The sequence below is a fragment of the Equus przewalskii genome, chromosome 24 (genome assembly GCF_037783145.1).
Source record: "Equus przewalskii isolate Varuska chromosome 24, EquPr2, whole genome shotgun sequence".
Lineage (NCBI taxonomy): Eukaryota > Metazoa > Chordata > Mammalia > Perissodactyla > Equidae > Equus > Equus przewalskii.
In genome coordinates, this window is record NC_091854.1 from 32,271,868 (window position 1) to 32,292,287 (window position 20,420).

The window sequence follows — 20,420 nt, forward strand, 5'->3', positions numbered from 1 at the left end:
TAGGCATATTCTTTCCTTTCCCAATTAAATTTTTCTTACACTCAAATTACAAATTAGCAAAGTTTGAAGAGGCCATTCTTCCAAACTCCCGAATTTCTGGGGAAGAGAAGATGCAAACGCCACTTAAAAATCTTGTCATTTACCTCGGACACCTAAATAAAACACTAGGCTGAGCATTTTAAAAATTTATTTACAAAGTTGTGTACAACACGATGGAATAACATTTAGAATACCATATATATTCATTCATATATAAACAGACTTTTATAATAGAATGACACTTTTCGCCTTTTGAAAATTTTTTTATATTTAAAATCTCCCAACGTCTCTATACATTTTCTTTTTCCTCACATAAAACTGCGGAGAGTGAACCTTCAAAAAAAATGAAAGTTCAGAGCTCTAAATCTACTGAATTTATTTTTTCTTAAAAAAATAAAAACCCCAAAAGGAAAGTCAGTGATTTTTATACAAATATGTACAAAGCGTCTCCCTCCCATCCCCACGGGACCGAGAGCGGGCGCCGTCGGGGCACGATTTTGGGAAATTCCGTTCTCGGCTTTACCTGTGCTGAGAGCTACTCCGGCGGGCGCGCGGCGCGAGCGGACCCCGCCAGCCGAGGGGCGCCAGGGGCTGGGGGCCGCCCGAGGTCGGGGTCGAGGGTCGGGGGAGGAAACGGAGGAGAGGCAGAGCGTCCGGGAGAGGGCAGGGCCGCAGGGACCCCCGCGGGGCGCGCAGCCCGGGTTCGCAGCCCGCCCGCGCCGCCCCCGGCCCTGCGTCCCGGCCACCCGCGCGCCCCTATTGCGCCGGCCACTTGGCTTGCGCGGCCGCGGCGGCGGCGGCGGCGGCCGAGGCTGCGGGCTGCAGGAACTGTCCCGAGAGCGGCACGCTCAGGATGGGCGCGATGGTGGCCGTCGTCCGGCTCAGCGACAGCGGCTGGTGCGTGGCCATGAGCGCCGCCGACTGCACGGTCCCGGGCGGCCGCAGGAAGGACTGCGCCGCGCCGCCGCCGCCGCCCGCGCCGCCCCCAGTCACCCCGGCGCCCCCGGTGCCCGCCGCCGAGCCCCCGGGCGCCGCGGGGCCGCCGCCGATGATGTTCTCGATGCTGAACGACGGCCGCGCGCTCGGCTCCGACTTGATGAGCGCCGCCGTGCTGCCCGCCGCGCCCGGCGTGCCCGCGGCGGCCGCGGCGGCGCCCAGGCTGTTGAGCTGCAGCTGCAGGCCGGGCCCGAGCTGCGAGCCGAAGGCGGCCGCCTTGCGGCCCAGCTCGCCCGAGGGCAGCAGCGGCACGGCGGGCGGCAGCACGGGCGCCACGGGCGGCAGCGCGTACGGGTACTGCAGCGCCGCCGCCGCCGCCGCCGCCGCCGCGGCCGCCGGGTGCGAGTAGGCGCCGGCCGCGGCCGCGGGGTGCAGGCCGTAGGGGCGGCCGTAGGGCCCCGCGGCGCCCGCCGCCGCCGCCAGGCTGTAGGCGCCGAAGCTCTGCATCATGAGCGCCGTCTGCTCGCGCAGGTGCTCCTGCTGGTGGCGCTTGAAGCGCTTCCGGCGCCGCAGGAAGCTGCCGTTGTCGAACATGTCCTCGGACTGCGGGTCCAGGGTCCAGTAGTTGCCCTTGCCCGGGTTGCCCGGCTCGCGGGGGATCTTGACGAAGCAGTCGTTGAGCGAGAGGTTGTGGCGGATGCTGTTCTGCCAGGCGGGGAACTTCTCCCGGTAGTAGGGGAAGCGGTTGCTGATGAACTCGCAGATGCCGCTCAGGGTCAGCTTCTTCTGCGGGCTCTGCAGGATGGCCATGGTGATGAGCGCGATGTACGAGTAGGGCGGCTTCACCAGGCTGTTCTTGGGCTTGCTCGGGGCCAGGCCGCCCGCCGCGCCGCTGCCCGCGCCGGGCCCGCCGCCGCTCCCGCCGCCCTCCTCGCCGCCCGCGCCGCCCTTGCCGCCGTCGGCCTCGGACGCGCCCGCCTCGCCCCCCGGCCCGGCCCCGGCGCCAGCCGCCTCCTTGGGCAACGCCAGGGGCTGCTGGTGCGGCGGCTGAGGCTGCCCGTGGCGGGGCGCCGCCGGCGTCACCTCGTCCGCCTCGTCCAGGCGCAGCTCCGGCGGGCCCGGGGGGCTGTCGCAGCCCGCGTCGCTGTCCTTCTCCTCCAGCCCGTCGTCGCCCTCGCCCACCACGTCGATGTCCACGTCCTCGGCCGTCAGCACGGTCTGGCCGGACATGTCGCTGGCGCTGCCGCCGCCGGAGAGGGTCATCCCTCCTCGGGGTGGGTGGCGGCGGCGGCGGGGAGGGCGCGGCGGGCGGCGGGGGTCGTCCGGGGCTGCCGCCGAGCTCGGGGGAAGGGGGCCGGGGCGCCCCCGAAGGACGGGGCACGGGAGAGGGGCGGGGGCGCGGGCGGCCCGGGGCCCTGCCGGCTCGGCTCACGCGCGGCGGCCCGGCATCGCGCGGCGCGGGCGCTGCCGTCCGCCCCCCGCCGCCGCGCTCCGCCGACGCTGCTGCCCCGGCCTCGGCACCGGGCGCTCCGGCCGCGCCCCTCGCTCGCCCGCCGTCCTCGGCCTCCGGCCCGGGCGCGGGGAGCAGCCGCGGCGCAGGCGGGCGCGGGACGCCGGGGCGACGGGGGGAGGGGGTCGGGGCCGCCGAAGCCCCGGTAGTCGAAAGTCCCGTTTTAAGGACTGGCCTGATAGATTACTTTCTACTTAAAGATCCAGCGGGAGGCGGGGCCACGTGACCGCGCGTGACGTCAGGGTCGCCGCGGAGCCGGCCAAACTCAAGTTGGTTCGGGGAATTGTCAACAAAGGGACGAGGGACGCGCAACTCGGCGCCGCGTCGTGCGCCAGCATCGCGCGGGCCCCGAGGGCGCCCTGCCTGCCCGGGCCCCGAGCCTCGGCTGCAGCGGGCGCGGGGGTCGAGGGGGCCTGGGGGCGGGCGCGCGGGCGTGGGCCCCGGAGCGCCGGCCGGACCCCGCGGCCCTCCCCGTCCCCCCGCCCCCGCCCCCTGCCAGCACTCCTTAGACAGGGACTGGGCGACGTGGGACGAGACTCCCATCCCATTTTTTAAAAAAGAAAAACTTAGTAGTCTCTGTTCTGTTGCTTTTGATTCTTTGTAGCTCTAGAGAGTCCGGGCTGCGCGCCCGGCTCCGTCTCGCTGGTTAGACTTCAGACCCCCTCCTGCCTCCGTGCTTCCTCGGCGGAGACCCCACTGAGGGCGCCGCTCCTCTCCCCCCCCCCCACCTCCCACCCCGAGACCCAGCCCCCGGTCCTGCCTCGGCTTTCCCGGCTCGATGGGGCGGGTTTTTATATCTGTGTATTTTTCGCGCGGCCTCCACAGCCTCAGCTGGGGTTCCCGAAGGTCAGAAAATGGCTATTGATTAATCTATTAGAATAGTTGCCGAGAGAAATAAAAACGACGTAAAATAACAGGGAACCTATAAATACAGAAGCCGTAACTAGCTGCTCGGAGTTGTTAAACGACTTAGCATGTGAAAAAGTCGGAAATGAGGCGCTGGGGAAGGAGCCGGGAGTGGAGCGGCCTGGGTAAGTGGAGCGGGGCCGGGACGGGGCTCCGGGCCTCGAGGGCGGGCGCCGCGCCTGGACCGGGCCGGCGGGACCACGCCGGGCGCCGGCGGAGCGACCTCCTGGGAGCGGGGGCGGCCTGGGGCTCGCCGCGGGCCGGGCTCTCAGTGGCTGCGCACTGAGTGGATTCTGTCCTCTTAAGGTTTACAGAAACCCTCCCGGACTGAACTCCGCGGAAGCCGGCAGCAGAGCGCGTGGAGGCGGCGGCGAGGACGCGGCCCGTGCACACCGAGTCTCCTTGGCAAGGGAGGTCAGTGATGGTAGGAAGGACCGTGGGGATTTAAGCGAGTTTGGGAGAGGGGACCGCAAACAGCCCCTGGGTGCGAGGCGGCAGTGCTGGGCCGCACGGACCTCGCACCTCCGCATAGCGCTCCTGACCCGGTGAGTCCGCGATGCGCCACCTCTTTCCTCCCGCGTCTTTAGGCCGCCTCCGAGCGAGCCGCCAGCGCCTGCGGGTGCGGCGGGCTCCTGGAGCCGAAGCCCAGCCTGTCCGCTGAGGGCAGGGAGGCGATGCCAGCCTCACCAGAGGACGGAGCACAACGGGGGCGGTCCGAGAGAAAATAGTGGGGTACGCAAGACGACACTAGGAAACTGGTGTAAATGCTCGTGGACAGTGGTGCCTCTGGTTCCCTCAGTCTGTGTCTCTCTCACCTACGACACCCTCTTTCCTTGGCCTACACACACCAAAAAAAAAAAAAAAAAACCCGAAAACTTACTTCCTTATAGGCAGTGAGACCCACGGATTGACTTTCATCTCCATTAGATAATTTCCAGGATATAACACTAGCCCATTGGATGGATCCCCACTTCGCAAGAGGTTCCTGGTTGAGGAAGGGGGGAGGGTGGGGGCAGTTACTCCATCCAGAGATGCCGGCGAAACTCCAAGGATTTTCTGTATCTGAATGATCCCCCGGTTGCACCTGACCCTAAATGCATCTGGGTTGATTCCCGCAGCTGCACCGCTTTGTGGCCCGCGGGCTCCGAACCGCTGCCATCGCCGTCTACACAGCCTCCCGCGAAACCGACTGGAGCGGCGAGCTGGCTGCCCATCGCCCCCCGGCTGCCGAGGCCGCGGCTGCAACTGTGCGAGGAATCCAGTAATTATACAAAAGGAAGGTCGGAAGGACAAAACAAACCAACCGAAATTGACAAATTCTGAATTTCCTTTGCTCAGCTTCGGTTGTTCAGCCCGGAGGCAGGCGCGGGCCGCAGCACGAGGCCCACCGCGGCCTAGGAGGCCGGGCCTGCGTGGACGCGTGCACGTGTGCGCGCGCGGGAGGGTGGCGGCCCCGGGGGGCAGTCCTGCGCGGTCTTCTTGAAGTAGCCTCCAAACGAGCCTGATTTCGATTCCGCCGCCCGCGGGGCTGGCTCTCCGACTCCCTCGGCGCGGCCGGCCCCTGCGCTCACCCTTCCTCGGCCAAGACCTGGCTTCATCCATCCACTCCCCGGTGTCTCATTGGAACCTCCCTGGGGGAAAGGGGGGGTGGTGGTGAACAACTCCCAGCCGCCAGTTCCATTTGTTGCGCTTTTTTCCTTCGACACAATAAAAGTCAAATTAATTGATTCATACCATTAATTACGGCGCGTAGCGTGAAAAGCAAGCTTCCCCTCGGTTAGAGATCTATTGTGCTAATCTCTTGTTCAATCAGTGTTACCATCTGATGCCGGGTCTGGCCCTTACAGAAACTTTTCGACTCGATTAGCTAAATGATGAGACGTGCAGGACCCGCTGGCTGCCGCCCCGACGTCCCGCGCCCGCGCCGGCCCAACCGCTTAGTATCGACTTCCAGCGGAGGCGGCGGAGTTCCCGCGACCGTTCTGCTGGGGACCCGCGGCCGTTCCCTCCTTCCGGGCAGACAGCGGCCCCAGCGCAGCTCCCGGGGCGGGAAGGAGGCGAGCGGCGGCCCAGGTGGGAGGCAGGAAGGGTCCCGCTGTCCTCGCCGCGGGGCGCCCCGGGCGGAAGGGCCCGAGCAGACGCGGGCCAGGGACCCTCCTGCCCTGGGCCGACCAGATTCCGGCTAAGAAAATCGTGTTTACCGCGTGGTTGCAGTTTGCTTCTAAAAGCCCACAAGTCGTCAGTAACCGCCAAACTTTAGGGCGGAGAGAGATGGACGAAGCGAGACAGATACAGAAAGTGACACATTAGTGGGGGAAGAAAAACGCGATTGAGGGAATGGAAATATGGGGAGGGGGGATGTGGATAAATATTATCTGAGTCGCAGAGGGTTACTGGAGGAGATAGAGAAAGGGGGAACGAGCACACACACACACACACAATTAGTGCGAGAGTGGCTACTAGGGTCACAACAAGCCAACTTCCCAGGAGGGGTTTGAAGAAGATGGCAGCCAGCTGTCTCACCTGTTCAAATGTTTGAAACGTTTCAGCCAAAGGAGAATGGCATGAGGCTCCCTCCGTTTCTCCTGGGGCGGGCAAAGTCCGTGGTACCCAGCTGGGGAAGCCACCAGGACAGGGCCGTCGGGGACGCGGCTTGCCGGTGGTGGAGGGGACCGAGGTTCCAGCAACAGGAATCAAGGAAAGTGGAGTCCGGATCGATAGGAAGGAAATTGAGACGTCTCGGGGGAGGGGAGATTTAGTGTGTGCGTTCTGGGAGGTGAGATGGAGGGGAAAAGTGGATGGAACAATTTATGACGGAGAAGGGGAAATTAATTACGACTCAATTTGGGTTCTTAAGTGGTCAACACAGGAGGAGGGGCGCGGTGAGCGTGCGGGAGGCCAGAGTGGCCCACCTCCCCCTCCTCAGGCCCGAGCGAACCCAGGTACCCGCTTTCTCCTCCTTTAAGTCAGAGACTGTGCCAATGGCTCGAGTAAACCGTTGGCCCGATGTGAGACAGGAGCACCATGCCCGCGTGCGGGTGCGCTTTTCTTACAATCCGGGGAGATGGGACCGCAGGTTCTGCGCAGTGAGGGGCGCGTCCCCCACCGAGAGCAGCCGCGTCTCTCTGTTGCAGAGGAAACAAAACGTGGGTGGAGTCCAGGTGGAATACACCCCTCCTCCTCCAACCCCCCAAGAACCAAAGTCGGCTCCTTCTTGAAATTCTTCATAGATCTGTTAAACTATTATCAGCCTCGGCCTGGCTGGCCGCCACCGAAGGAGGTGGGAAGGGCCGAGATGATACCCGGCTTCCTAACCCACCCAGATTCTTTCTTTTCCCAAGTAGGTGGGATTTTCAGTTCACTTCCCACCACCCTTGTATACGTCTCCAGATATCTCGGGGTGAAAGAAAAAAGGGAGCTAATTTAATGTTCTTGTTTGGATTTGCATCTCAAAACTTCATTTATTTTCAAGGTGTCCACCACTCAGGGCTCATGCCAAGAAGCGCCTGTAAATGGCGAGAGACCAAAGGGAAAGGAGGAGAGAGAGAGACAGAGAGAGAGGATGGTTTCGAATTTATTTATATTGGAAATGTATAAACATCCATTCTGTAAAAGGCAACACGTTTAATTAACGATGAGAGAGCAGTTAGGGGCAGAAAGCTAGTAAAATTGTGTGATAAATTTATGGCATTGTTAGCGTGCTTTTAATTATGGCTATTATGTTAATTATTTCACATTAGCATGGAGTTATCAGCAGCATGTCAGATTTAATCAAAACGAGCCTTTCTCTCGAAAATTGTTCTTTTCATCCGCGAGGAGAAAGGTCCTGGGCAGGATCGGGCCTTAAAAATGACTTGGCATGAAAAGCTCGAGCCTTCCCGACACGGTTTGGTGCGACGCGGCCGGACCCGCTGTCCGCTGGGTCCCTCCAGGCTACCGGCAGCTCGCCGAGGAGCCGAGGGCCGGGTTTTTAGGAATTCACCATTTTCACCCCCTTCGGAGCCGACACTTCATCATATGGGCTCATTCTGTCAAACAATATGATGCTGCTCATTTTTATCTGTCCCGCTTTACAAAACCCCCATTCAGCCCGCCGAGCAGCAACAAAAGCCGGGGCGCGGCGCGGCGGCCACGGCTCCCCGCGCGCCCCAGAGGAAGGCGAGGGCCGGGAAGGCAGGCGGCGGACGCCCCTCGCCGCCCGGGGGAACGCGGCCGGCCGGGCCCGCGCGCCCAGGTGGCGAGTCCTCGGGCGTGGCCGGCGGACACGCCTCCCTCCGCCCCAAGGCCCGTGCCGCCGCCGGCCTCCCCGCGGGCGCAGGGCGCAGGGTGGAGGCGCCTTTCCTGCCGCGCGCGGCTCGCCCACCCAGGCCCCATCGATTTCTTAATCACTGCCGATCGATTTATTGGGAGCAAATAAATAGCCCGTTTGGGGAACGTTTCAATCCCCAGCGCGAGAGTCGGGGCGCTGGGCGCGAGGGCGCGGGAAGGGGCTGGGGGAGCGGGGCGCCCATCGCGGCCCCCTCGAGGGCTCGGCCTGCCTCCGCGCTCGCTCCCCCTGCGGGCTCGGGCCAGCCCTCCCACCTGGGCACGTCCAGGCAGCTTCCCCCGGGGCTGGCTCCTCCGTAAAGTCGCCCCCAGGGCCGCCCAGCGCCCCCGCGTCCAGTCCCGGCCCCGCTCGCAGGCCCCCGGGCCAGGCCGCGGACGCTCCTGCCTCCCGGTCCTGCCGGGACCGCTCGGCCCCCGCCCTTCCCGGGACTGGGCTGTGCACGCGCCAGCTGTTGCCTTATTTTTAGCGCCATTCCATTCGCGCGGTTATATTTAACTCGGTCCCCTCCTCCGAGGAGGTCGCTCGGACATCGAATTCTCTACATGGCAGCTCGGGCCCGCCCGCCCTGCCTTAGGGCAGTCCCGCAGGGGCCGACTGGAAAACCCCTGCCGAAGAATCTCTGCCATCCCCGGGGCTCGGCGGGGGCGAGGCGAGGCCCAGGGCTGGCTCCGGGAGAGCCCTCCGCCCTGCACGCGCGGGGGGCGGCCCGGTGGGGGAGGGGAGCACGGCGGAGGATGCCGCCCCAAGGGAAGGCTTCTCCGCGGGGAGGACTGGGTCCATTTCCTCCTTATGCATGACCCAGAGCATCCAGATGACCTGCAGACCTCTTAGAACTCCGCCCTTCGGAAAGTTTGTGCTTTTTGTGTTCATGCAGGAATACCCTCTCGTCCTTACTCCCGAACACACCTAACGGGGTACTGACATTTGAGTAGTATATTAGCTCTCCTGTCCTGCCCAGTCTTCCCTGGGCAAAATCTCGAGACCATGCCATTGGCTCAGCCACATCCTGGGGAAGGGACCCACTTGGACAACACATAGTAATACACACTTTATTCACTCAGAAGGTCAAACTAAATTTACAAACAATGCAAAAGCCACGTACACATGCCACACATACAGATGGGACGTGACCTGGGATATTGAAGGACACTTTTTAATTTTAAGTTCTTCTCTTTCCAACACTTTTAAAGAAAGGCCTTTCCTAACCTGGGGTCCAAAGTGAGCATTTCTGGCTGCCGCTTTTTGTAGCTCTCCCTACAACGTGTGGGAGAGGGGTGGAAGTCATACTCAGCCAAATTCAGGGAGAGAGGATATGTAAGTATAGGTGTATATTTTCATTTACTCATTTATTCCTTTAGTGATACTTTGTTGAACAGTTCTAGACTCTCCAAAGTGCTAGGGAGGAAAGGAAGCGTTAAACTCAGGGTTCCGGGGTGGGTGCTAAGTTCCGTGGTAGAGGAACACGGAGCTTTGTCGCTGCGGGGAAGGTGAGGAGGCGAAGCGTCCCAGGAGGGGAGATAACACTGAGGGGCCAGCTCTGACTCTGGGCTATTAGGGGAAGATGAGGGGGAGGTAATGAGAACCTGCCATACTTGGGGGAAGGAAGTAGCCCTCAGATGCCTCCTCTGCTTCTAGATGGCCAGAGGGGCTTGGCCTCAAGGGCAGTGGGGACAAGAGTGTGGCAAGGAAACAGATGAGCATTGGAAGGAAGAAGGTACAGCATAAAAATAGAACCTTGCTTAGAAGTTTTGTCTAGGTCCAGTATGACCCCTTTACATGGAAGTGCTTTGACTAACTCATGGGAGAAATTTAAAAGGAAGCTGGCAAAAAGGGAAAAGATCCTAGGGAAGAGGCTGATAGCGAGAGTCTGTTGAAGAGAGTGGCTGGTAGACCAGCTACTTTTCTCACCTTGTTTATCCTATTAGTTCCTCAGGGGCTGAGCACTGGAACCACGGGTAGGTGAGAAGGGAGGCTCCACCCGTAGATTGTAACTTCCACAAGGAAGTAATTTTGATCCATTTTGTTCACTGTTGTATCCCAAGCCTCCAGCCAAGCACTCCAGAGGGGGTTAGGGGTGGGGGTGGGTCTGGGGCTCAATATATGTGGGTCCATGACTGAACCAGTAAGACACAGCCCCGCTCTGGTGGGTGACATTCCAGAAAGTCTGTAGTTCAAAGGTAGTTTGATGAATTATAAATACTTACAGAATGTTACAGGAGTGCAGAGTAGACATACTAACTCTGCTTGGAAAAGAGAAGGAATGTGTAGGAAGGTTTCCCAAAGGAAATAATGCTTGAGCTGTCTTGAATGATGAGTGACTGCTGAGAGGTGGATGGAGAGAGAAGCGGAGTTCTAGGCAGGGAACACAGCACGAACAAGGACACAGACACATGCAAGACCTGAGGAGCAGAGTATAGTTTGCTATGACTGGAACAGGACGTGGAGGATGGCTGGAGTTGATACTGGGGAGGTAGACAAGAATGAAATCATGAAGATTCCTGAATATTGCGCTAAATTTAAAGCCTGATGTTGACAAGGAGCCGCTGAAGGGTTTTAACTTTATGATTGGCATGATTCTAGAGCAAAGTTTTGGAATGATCTTTTGGGCGCATGTGAAGGATAAACTAGAGGGAGTAAGACTGGAGGAAGTAAAGAGACTACTTCAGTTATCTCAGCAAGAGATGATAAAGATGTGACTAAGTTGTTGGCGGTGGGACTGGAGAAGAAAGGATGGAGAAGGATTTAGGAGGTAAACCTGATAGGACTAAGTGTCTGGTTAATAAGAGAGAAGGCGTTCACAGTAACTCCCAGATATGGAATTTGGGCATCTGGAGGAAATGTTGATGTTGAGAGGGAGAATACAGGTGGAGGAATATTCTAGTCCCTTGCCCCTCAGTCATCTGCATGACTAGCCAAGTTATCTCCTTAAATATCAGTCAGAGCATGCCAGTCACTTCTCTGATCAAAAACCTCACTGTTCACAGAAGAAAATCCAAACTCTTTAGGAAAGTATTTCAGGTGTGCCGTCATCTGGCTCCAGCTTCTAGTTTCATTGCACTCCATCTCCAGCCCCACGGGACTATATCCCGTTCCCAGGACACACCATGAACTCCATCATGTACCAGTTGTATGACCTTGAACAAATTCCGTACACTCTCTGTGCCTTATTTCATCATCTATAAATTGGGGATAATCGTACCTTTCTTACGGGCTTGTTGTAAGGATTAAGTATACCCAAAACACTTAGAACAGGATTGAACACATAGTTAGGATCCCTTCAAACTTTTTTTAAATAAGCTGTATCTTTGCGATGCCTTTTCCTGTTTTCTGATTGAGAGACATAGCCCCAGCCTTCTAGGAGCTTTCAGTTTAGTGCGGAGTGAGAGAGACAGACATTGTAAGCCCTTGAAGGTAGAGATTGAAAGGCTTAGATTATTATTATTTTTATCCTGAAAGTGACTATTGTAGAATTTTGAGCAGGGAAGTGATGTGACTGGATATGTGGTTTAGCAATATCACTCTGTCATCAGTGTGGAGAATGGACTGAAAGGAGAAGATGATGAGTTCAGTTTTGCACGTACTGAATTTGAGGTGCTGGTGGAATTTCTGAGTAGAGATAATTAGTAGGAGATAAGAGTCTAGAGTAGTGCTGTCTGATGGAAATATAATGTAAGCTACAAATAGGAGCCATGTATGTACCTTTAAGTGTCTAATAGCTACATTTAAAAAGATAAACAGAAAGAGATAAATTGACCTTAATGATACATCTTATTTAACCCAATATACCTAAAAATATTGTCATTTCAGCATGCAATATATATAAAAATTATTGAGATATTTTCCATTCAGTTTTTCTGATTCAGTCTTTGAAATATGGTATGTATTTTATCCTTTCAGCCACCTCACCTTGAACTAGCCACATTTCAAGGGTTCCATAGCCACGTGTGGCTAATGCCTATTGTATTGGACAGCTCAGGTCTACAGCCTAAGAGAGAAGTTAGGATCACAAATAAAGATTTGGGAGTCATCAGCGTTCAAGTGTGATAGTTCAAGCAATGAGAGTGTGTAAGCTCAGCAAATGGAAGTGTGTGGGATGAGAAAAAGGCCAAGGAAATATCAGGCATGGGAGAAGGAAGAAGAGCCTATAAAAGAAAGTGAGAAAACAGAGGATAAATTGGGAGCAAGTAGTATCATGGAAAGCAAGCAAGGAAGAGGGGCTCTTGAGAAAATGAGTAGTCAACAAGGTCAAGTGTTTCTGAGATGTATTTTTATTATGCATTATTGTTATATAGATATTATTATAAGATTCGGCCATCTCTGATCGGAATTATTTAAATATAAGTAGATTGCTTATTCAAATTCTGGTGAGACAGTTATTGAGGGTAGATACCATTTCTTCATCCTGTGCATAGTTGCAAAATGTTATTGTTTGATTTCATTAAAACATGCATATTGCCTCTTTCTATGAACTTGGGCCATAGTCACAGTGACCAAAAGGTTCATTGCTACTTGCCTGGAACAGTTCCAGTTTAAGCCAACTTTTCAAGTATAATTATATCTGGGGTTTATTTTATTCTCCGAAGTGTGCCAGTTTGGGTAATAAATTATTTGCTTGCCCCATCTCTAGTAGACATAACTTTCAACACCTAGAGCATACTCAAGCTGCCCATCGGGTTTTCAACTGATGGATAGAGAAGTGCTTCAAACAAATATAGGTGCCACTCGCTATAGTTTTAATTGCCTCCCAATTAGATCAGGGCTTCTCTTCGCACTCTCCTGAGGTGTTCTGAAGGGAAATTGAAGCAGCGTGACCTGCCAAGTAAGACTGTGACTGAAATCTCTTTGTGATCCAAATTACATCTATAACTTCTCATCCCATCCGTACCCCTAAGAGGATAAAAATGATTAGTAAGCTCCTGCTATGTGCTAGGCACCACCCATCAGTTATCATACTGTGGTGGCTGCGTGTGGCTGTGATGCTCTGCCACTAGCATTTCCAAGACCAGCAGGGTCACCCATGGTGGACAGGTTTCAGTGAAGCTTCCAGACTAGATAGACTAGGAAGAGGGACCTGGCCATGAAAAATTGGCCATGGAAACGCTATGAATAGCAGTGGAGCATTGTCTGGTATAGCGCCAGAAGGTGAGAGGATGGCACAGAAGACCAGGCAGAGTTCCACTCTGCTGTCCACAGGGGCACTGGGAGTGGGAATCCACTGATGGCACTAACAACAACAAATGTGCTAGGTGCTCTCCTGTGCAATTTACTTGTATTTATTTAATCCTTACGACAAACTTAGGATGCTATAATTATTCCCATTTTACAAATGAGGAAGATCACTCAACTAGGATTTAAACCCATGCACCCCCTATGCTCTTGACCATGACATTGCCCTGCCCTGTAAAATCAGCTTTCTTTTCACCTGCCCTTCTCTCCCTTCCTCATCCCAGTAGCTTTCTCACTGGCACCCACAACTGAATTAAATCTTTGAATGGGGCATATTGATTAAATGCTTCTATGATTTTAATGTTAATAATTTGAATGATGAAAGAGAATGCACAAAGAACAAATAGAGACCTTCATTATCTAGTCATTTCTGTAGAGTTTGATATTTTACTTTTTTTTGGGAAGAGAAGATATGTGTCAACCATTTTGTGCTGTTTTCTTTCAAAAAGGGTCATAGTACTTTTTTGATAACTGACTTTTGAGAGATTCTTGGAACAGACAGTCTTTAGCAAAAACTGAATACAGAATTTTTAATAGCTACTTCTAATTATTACCTATTACTGCACTACCCCAAAATTTAGTAGCTTAAAATAACAAATACCTATTTTCTCATAGTTTCAGTGGATGGAGAATTCAGAAGGGGCATAGCTTGGTGGTTCTTACTCAGTATCTCCCATGAGGCTGCAGACAAACTGAGGACAGGGGCTGCATTCATCTGAAGACTTGACCGGGGCTCACTCACATGGCTGTTTGCCATGTAGGCCTCTCCATAGGACCACTTAAGCATCCTTATAACATGGCAGGTGGCTCCCCAGGGCAAGTGATACAAGAGGAAAAGCAAGGCAGACACCACAATGTCTTTATGTCCTCGTCTCATCACATGCTATCACTTCTGCTGAGTCTTTTGTTCACACAGAACAACCTGATGCAGTGTGGGAGTGCGCTCAATAAGGATGTGAATACCAGAGGCTAGGCATCACTGGGGGCCATCTTGGAGGCTGGCTTCCACGGTCCACTCTCCAGTCCCCTGTGATTCCTGTTGCTCCCAAATACAAAACATACTCACTTCCTCCCAAGGTTCCTAAAAGTCTCATTCCATTACAGCATCACCTCAAAGTTCAGAACCTCATCACATAAATCAGGTCCAAGTGTAGATGAGACTTCTCAGATGTAGTTTCCATAAGTACAGCTCCTTGGGTACAGTTCCTTTTGATCTGAAGACCTGCAAACTAAAGAGACAATTTTTCTTCTTCTGCCCAATAACCAACATATAATGGTAGAATAGGCATAGGATAACTGCTATACGGACATCCTGTTCAAAAAGAGGGAATAGGAAAGTCACCCAAGAGTGAATGGTCCATAGCAATTCTGAAATCCAGTTAGGCACAGGTTGGCATTTCCTTGATTAGGGCTCAGTGCCTGAGAATAGTTCTCCATGGCTTCTGACTATGCCTTTTGGGTTCTCATTTCCACCTTCCAAGTCATCCTTCCTTTCTCATGAAAGGTAGCACATGTTTGCAGCTGAATAGTTTTCTTAGCCTGTTTCTTGCTTGTGGAAGTCTGGGGAAATCCAAAGGCCTCTCTTCATTTTGTACTGTTATTTCCCTTTCAGTCCAATCTGGTGATATTTCTGCCAATATAATTCTCCAGGTATCTCCTGTCATCCTCATGGCCATGTATATTGATAGACATGAACCCCATTCCAGCTCCAGGTGAGGTGAAACTTGATTGATTTAATCCAGCTGTGACGGCTTCATTCACTTTGCGGAAGACCTGTGAAGACATGGTCGAGAGATACCATTCTGTCCAGTGAGAAAGAAGGGGAAGATTGTTCAGGGGTTTCTAGGAAGGGTTTCCTTGCTGACAAAAGGATCTCCAGGGAAGAAAGAGTTCCTCTTCTTCTACTAGACGTTGTTATGTCTGCGTATCATACCTGCAGTTGTCTACTTTTGGCCTTGAAGCTGCAGAGGATAAAGATGGAAAGGACTTAGGTTCTTTCCTAATGTAATTGAGCAGCTGAGTTAGTCAATGCTGGAAAAACGCATTTTCTTTATTTTTAAACCAGTTTCTTGTTGTGGTCATGAATTGGAACCCAGTCAGCATGACTGTGTGCTTTTTGTTTATTTGTTTGTTCTTATTTGTTGGGCCAATTGCTCCAAAAAAGGCTGGAGAAAGTGGTGCATAATGGGCTGCAAGCAGGGTTATGTGACTGGTATTTGCCAAGCACAGTGGGTGTACTTTACGGGAAGGATTGTTATAACTATGGACCTCCCTCTTTCGCTTCCCTCCCCCTCCCCCCTTCCTGGGCCCCTACCTCTTTCTCCTAGCTTTTTCTTTCCCCTTTTCCTCATCCTATTTTTCCTTCCCCCATTTCCTCCTCTTCCTCCTGCATAGGTAGCTTCTTCTCTCTTCATTGAGCCACCACTTATTTTTATTCATTGTCTTGCTCAGTACTCATAACAACCCTGTCTAGTAGGTACTGATTAATATTCCCATTTTTTGGTTGAGAGATTAGATTAACCAACTTGTTCATGGTCACACAGCTAAAAAGTAGCCAAACAAGCATCCAGCTGAAGTGTGTATGATTCCGAAGTCTGTGCTTTAACCACTATGCAGGAGTGAGAGAAACGCTTCTATAAGAAGGCAATTTGCTAGCTCTCAGTGTGAAGCTAGTGGAGTTCATATATCCACTTGGTGGATATAGATACACAGAAAACTATGGTCAAGGCCTCTGATTCTTGTGAGAGCCAATATTGTAACTTTGAAATCATCAAAATTTGTGTTTATTTTCCTTTAAAACAAAGAAGACACAATCTTGAAAGTTTAAAACAAGATCAAGATTCTAATTTCTTAATCAGTGCCAGCTTATTAAATCAGCTGGTTCCCAGGGACCTGATTACTTTGCCACCCTTAGGCAGCTAGAGCAGAGGAAAACTCAGTCCCAGACACTCTCACCGACCCCCACCTAGAATGAGCTGCTAAAAGGGTGGCAACCACCTCTGATAGTTACCTTTTTCCGGAGAGTATTTTATCCCATGAGAGCCCGTACGAAGCCTAAGGAAATGAGTCTGCATGTATTAGCTCGGATGACTACTTTTAGTGTCCTGATTTTGTAGATGTTTAAAGGGAGATGTATTTAGTTTTGACATGTATCTTTCCTTTTTACAAATAGGAAATTGGTCTCAAAAAAGCTGTGAAATCCTCTGTCTCTGGTAGTCTGAGTCTGTAACTCATGGGGACTCCTCCTTAGGTATTCAAAAGTTTTTGAACACAGTGTCTTAAAGAGGAAACTGTTTTCTTTGTGCTCTGATTTGGGTGCTGTTTGGAGAAAGTGATATTTAGTTTGGAGACGGGCAGTCCTCTGTCCCCTCTAGATCAGTGGCTATGACAATGACAGCACAAACAGCGCTGATGCCCCAGGGCATTTACAGTTTTTGAATATTCACTCCTATTTATTTAAAAGGCTTAGAGGAAAACAGCCATGCTTTACCCTTTTATTATGTTAACCTAATTTACATACCGACTGGAATTGTTTATATAGGGGACTTTGACTGTGGCATTGTTTGCCTAAGGAAGAAAACTTGATGGCAATCTTGTCATGCAATATTTACCGTCTGCAAGCTGTATATATTTGGGGAATCTTTCTAAAATATTGCATGACAGGAAATTTCAATAAGCATGTTTAAATGAATTCTAAGAAACCAGACAGAAAGGAAATATGCCTCTCTGGTTCTGAAACATTTATCTCCCTGGGTGGAAAAGGGTAGGGGTAAGCCTTTGAATGATAGATAGTGCAAGAGAAAAATGCACATTAATCTGTGGTTTAATGTGTTTCCTAAATGTCTTAATTGCTTTTAAAGCCATGTAAATAAATAACATTCAAAGGATGTGAATTAATATCCTAAGAAATGACTTTCCTGATATAAGGGCTCTGATTTCAGATAATATTTATAAGGCACCACAAATAATTTTCAGCCCAGAATTAAGAAGCCTGAGGTTGGGAAACCTGAATTTACCAACTGGTAAGGTAGGAACATCTTTGTTTTGTTTTACCAGGAGGCTAATCTCTGCCCTCGGTATTCACATGTGATTTTACAAAGGAAGGAAGGATCGCCTCTCCCAGGGAGGGGACAGAGGACCCCTGATGGCTAAATCTGAATGGTGATTACCGTTCTTTAGAGCCAAGAATTGAACCTGAGGATAAACTCAGCATACCCTTAGTTTTATTTCTGAACTGAACATTTTAGGTCTTAGAGAGAGGGGCTAAAAAAGAAGGTTTATTTTTAAATGAGCATCAATTTTCTGAATTAGCAGAGAATGTATCTGGTCAGAATGCTTCTTCTCACTCTCTCTCCAAATGACTAAAACAAAAATCTATAAGCTGGTTACCATTTTGGAGAAGTTTTATTATCGAACTTTATTTTGTTCATAAAACTCAGCTTAGTCTCTCATTTTTGCTCCTGCAAGTGACCCCCCCCCCCCACTTACTCTTCTCTGGCATATAAAGAGTATGGTATTTTCATTTTTGACTCATGATAAGAAATACATGACCCAGAACATGAGCACATGTAACTGGATACAGACATACATACATAATGGAACATATGTTTCATAGAATAAGATTCATACTGTATGTGTTGTACTATGATTTTTTTTTCCTATTCTGGGAAAAAAAGTCCTAGTCACGACCCACAAAATCAATTTCATGGCCCACTAATGAGTTGCAAGCAACAGTTTGATAAAACACTATCTAGACTCTAGAGAAATAACAGAATGCAATAAGCACATTCTTTTTGACTTTCAGGAATTCTGAAGTCAACTGAAACCTCCCTCCTTCCTTTGCATCCTTCTCCGTGTTTTTCCCTGAGCATCTGTTTCCTCCTTACAGTGTATTCAGACCTGGGATTTTACAGGGTGAAGGATGGAAAGGCAATTTTTGTCACCGCCAGCTTCAGGAGCAGGGAGGTTGCAGCCTTGTAGAGTAAGCTGTCCAGGAGCAGAACAGCGTAATGTGGGTGTGAATCTCAGATCCTGGCTGGGTGCACTTCACACCTTTGCAGAGGTGGTCTTTCATTACAGAAATACTCTCTCCATGTGACAGATGAGACTATAGCCTTGCTTTTTAAGCATTGTGTACGGCTATTTAAAAGAATCCCCTTTTTAAAAGCTCACAAATTTTTCCAAAGTTCACAAATCCTTTTGTATTAGAGCAAATAATACTAGAAGTTCAACTCCAGGAAGGCAGAGATTTTGTCTGTTTTATTCACTGATGTCTCCCTAGCCTCTAGAACAGTGCTGGCACAAGCTGGTGCCCAGTAAGTATTTGTTCAGTAAATCTAAACATAGTGTTTCCTAAAGATTTCCCCAATGGGAGACACCTGTATTCACACAGCAGCGAAGGTTATGCACAATGTTGCTGGTCAGCATCGCTTATTAGATTTGCTAGAGGACCTTTGAGCCAAGATCACATTTAAAAAGTAACCTCAGTGCAGTTTATAGCATGTCAATTAGACTTTAATAAAGCTGTTTACAAAACAAAAAATTAAAAGTAAGCTCGTTAATGTAAAAGTGTTGCTTTAAGTGAAGCAAATGATGCCAGGGAAAGAAGAACAAATAATCAATGGGAGACAAAAGAAATTCTAATATGAATAATAATATGAACCGTTTACTGAGTGCTTAATAGCCAAGCAGGGAGGGAGAAATACTGTCATTCAGTTCTCACATCTCTGACAAGTAGATACTATTTTTAGTCTCTTTTTGAAGGAGTTAAGGTTTAGAGGGTTTAAGTAAATTGCTCAAGGCTACACGGCTAGAAAGCAAGTAAACTGGAATTTGAACCCAGGTCAAAGTTTTTCTTCTTTTTTTTTTTTAAAGATTGGCACCTGGGCTAACAACTGTTGCCAATCTTCCTTTTTTTTTTTTTTCTGCTTTATTTCCCAAACCCCCCTGTACACAGTTGTATATTTAGTTGCAGGTCCTTCTAGTTGTGGGATGTGGGACACCATCTCAACGTGGCCTGACGAGCAGTGCCATGTCCGCGCCCAGGATCTGAACCCTGGGCCCCTGCAGCGGAGCACGCGAACTTAACCACTCAGCCACGGAGATGGCCCCTAAGGTCAAAGTTTTAACGATGACAGTATTTGAGGCTTAGCTTATTAAGATACTGAAGTCAACTCTACACTTTAGTTTGAAATTCATGTACTTGGCCTTCTTTCATTCATTCATAAGCCATTTAAACAAATGAATTGAGAACCTACTGTACACTGAGTAGTAGGTCTGCACTGGTGGCCACACAGATGTAGTCCCTGCTCTCATGACCATAGCATCTGATGGAGCAGACAGATAGTAGACAAGTTAAGAAATAAAAAAAGTGTAAAATGTGATAAAGGAGGAAATGGAGTGTTTCAGTAGAAAATACTAGCTGGGAAGCTAAAGTGACTTATTCTGAGATAGAGTTGCCTGGTGGGTCTTTTAAGCTAAGATCTGAAGGATGAGGAGCTAGTCTTTCTAAGAGCAAGGGGTAGTTGGTGGATGGTGAGCAGGGTGAGGGTGGGTCACTGTGTTCCAGGTAGCAGAATGGCCCGAGGCAAAAAAGAGCTTGGCTGGTTGGACAGGAAGTTTGTGTGGTAGCGAAGGATGCAGCTGGACAGGCTGGGAGGGGCCAGATCGTATGGGGTCTTGCCCACCATGGAAGGGAGTTTGGATTTTGTTACATATGCAAAGCAATAGCCATTCTAAGATCAATCCTTCTGATAACACTAACAACAAGAAGTTCTTAACTGGAATGCTTGGTAAACCCATGGCATCAAATGAAATTTTAATATCTAATTAATTAGCACATGTTACGTTAGCTATTGCGTATCCCTTTACTATTATCCTGCCTTCTAACACCTTTTCAAGAGTGCTTGTATTTTGGTTGTTAATTTCCCATTCTTAAATGCCCGGCATTTTATTTGTATTCCTGTACTATCTGTTCCTGTAATGCATCGATTGGCTTTTAGAAAGCGTGTATTGAAGTCTTACTAAGTAATATGGATCCAAACCTAGTGAACTTGCAGACTAATAGCAGAGTTAGGATACGTAAAATATTACATTATAAAGTAGAAGGTCTTAAGTGGGAGAAAAGATACCAATAGAGTACTCCTGGGAGTTCAGAAGAGAAAGAGATTCCTTTTGGCCCTGGAGGATTGCGGGGGAGGGGAAGGGAGCGGATTAAGACAGACTTCCTGAAGGAGGTAGCATTTGCTCCTGGTTTTGAAAGGATAAGTAGGATTTAAACATTAGGAAGTGGAGAAAAGGGCAAAAATCCTATTACAAGTTCTAAGCATAAATGAGTGCGCATGTGTTTAGCGTGGTCCTTACTGCATTGCGGATTCTCAATCTGATATGATTGTCACCAGACCCTTGGGAGGCATCCAGGACCAAAATAGTCTGGATGTGTTATGCGGTAGGATTGAAGTTCATAGCGCTCTGCAG

At 50.9% G+C, this 20,420-nt stretch overlaps 1 protein-coding gene across 1 annotated transcript; it reads right to left on the bottom strand.

The window, feature by feature from the left end:
* Window positions 1–645: 645 nt before the first annotated feature.
* FOXD3 (forkhead box D3) lies at window positions 646–2,364 on the bottom strand. The gene has a single exon (XM_070591892.1). The coding sequence runs from the start codon at window positions 2,236–2,238 to the stop codon at window positions 796–798; it is 1,443 nt and encodes a 480-aa protein (XP_070447993.1). The 5' UTR covers window positions 2,239–2,364; the 3' UTR covers window positions 646–795.
* Window positions 2,365–20,420: the final 18,056 nt, after the last annotated feature.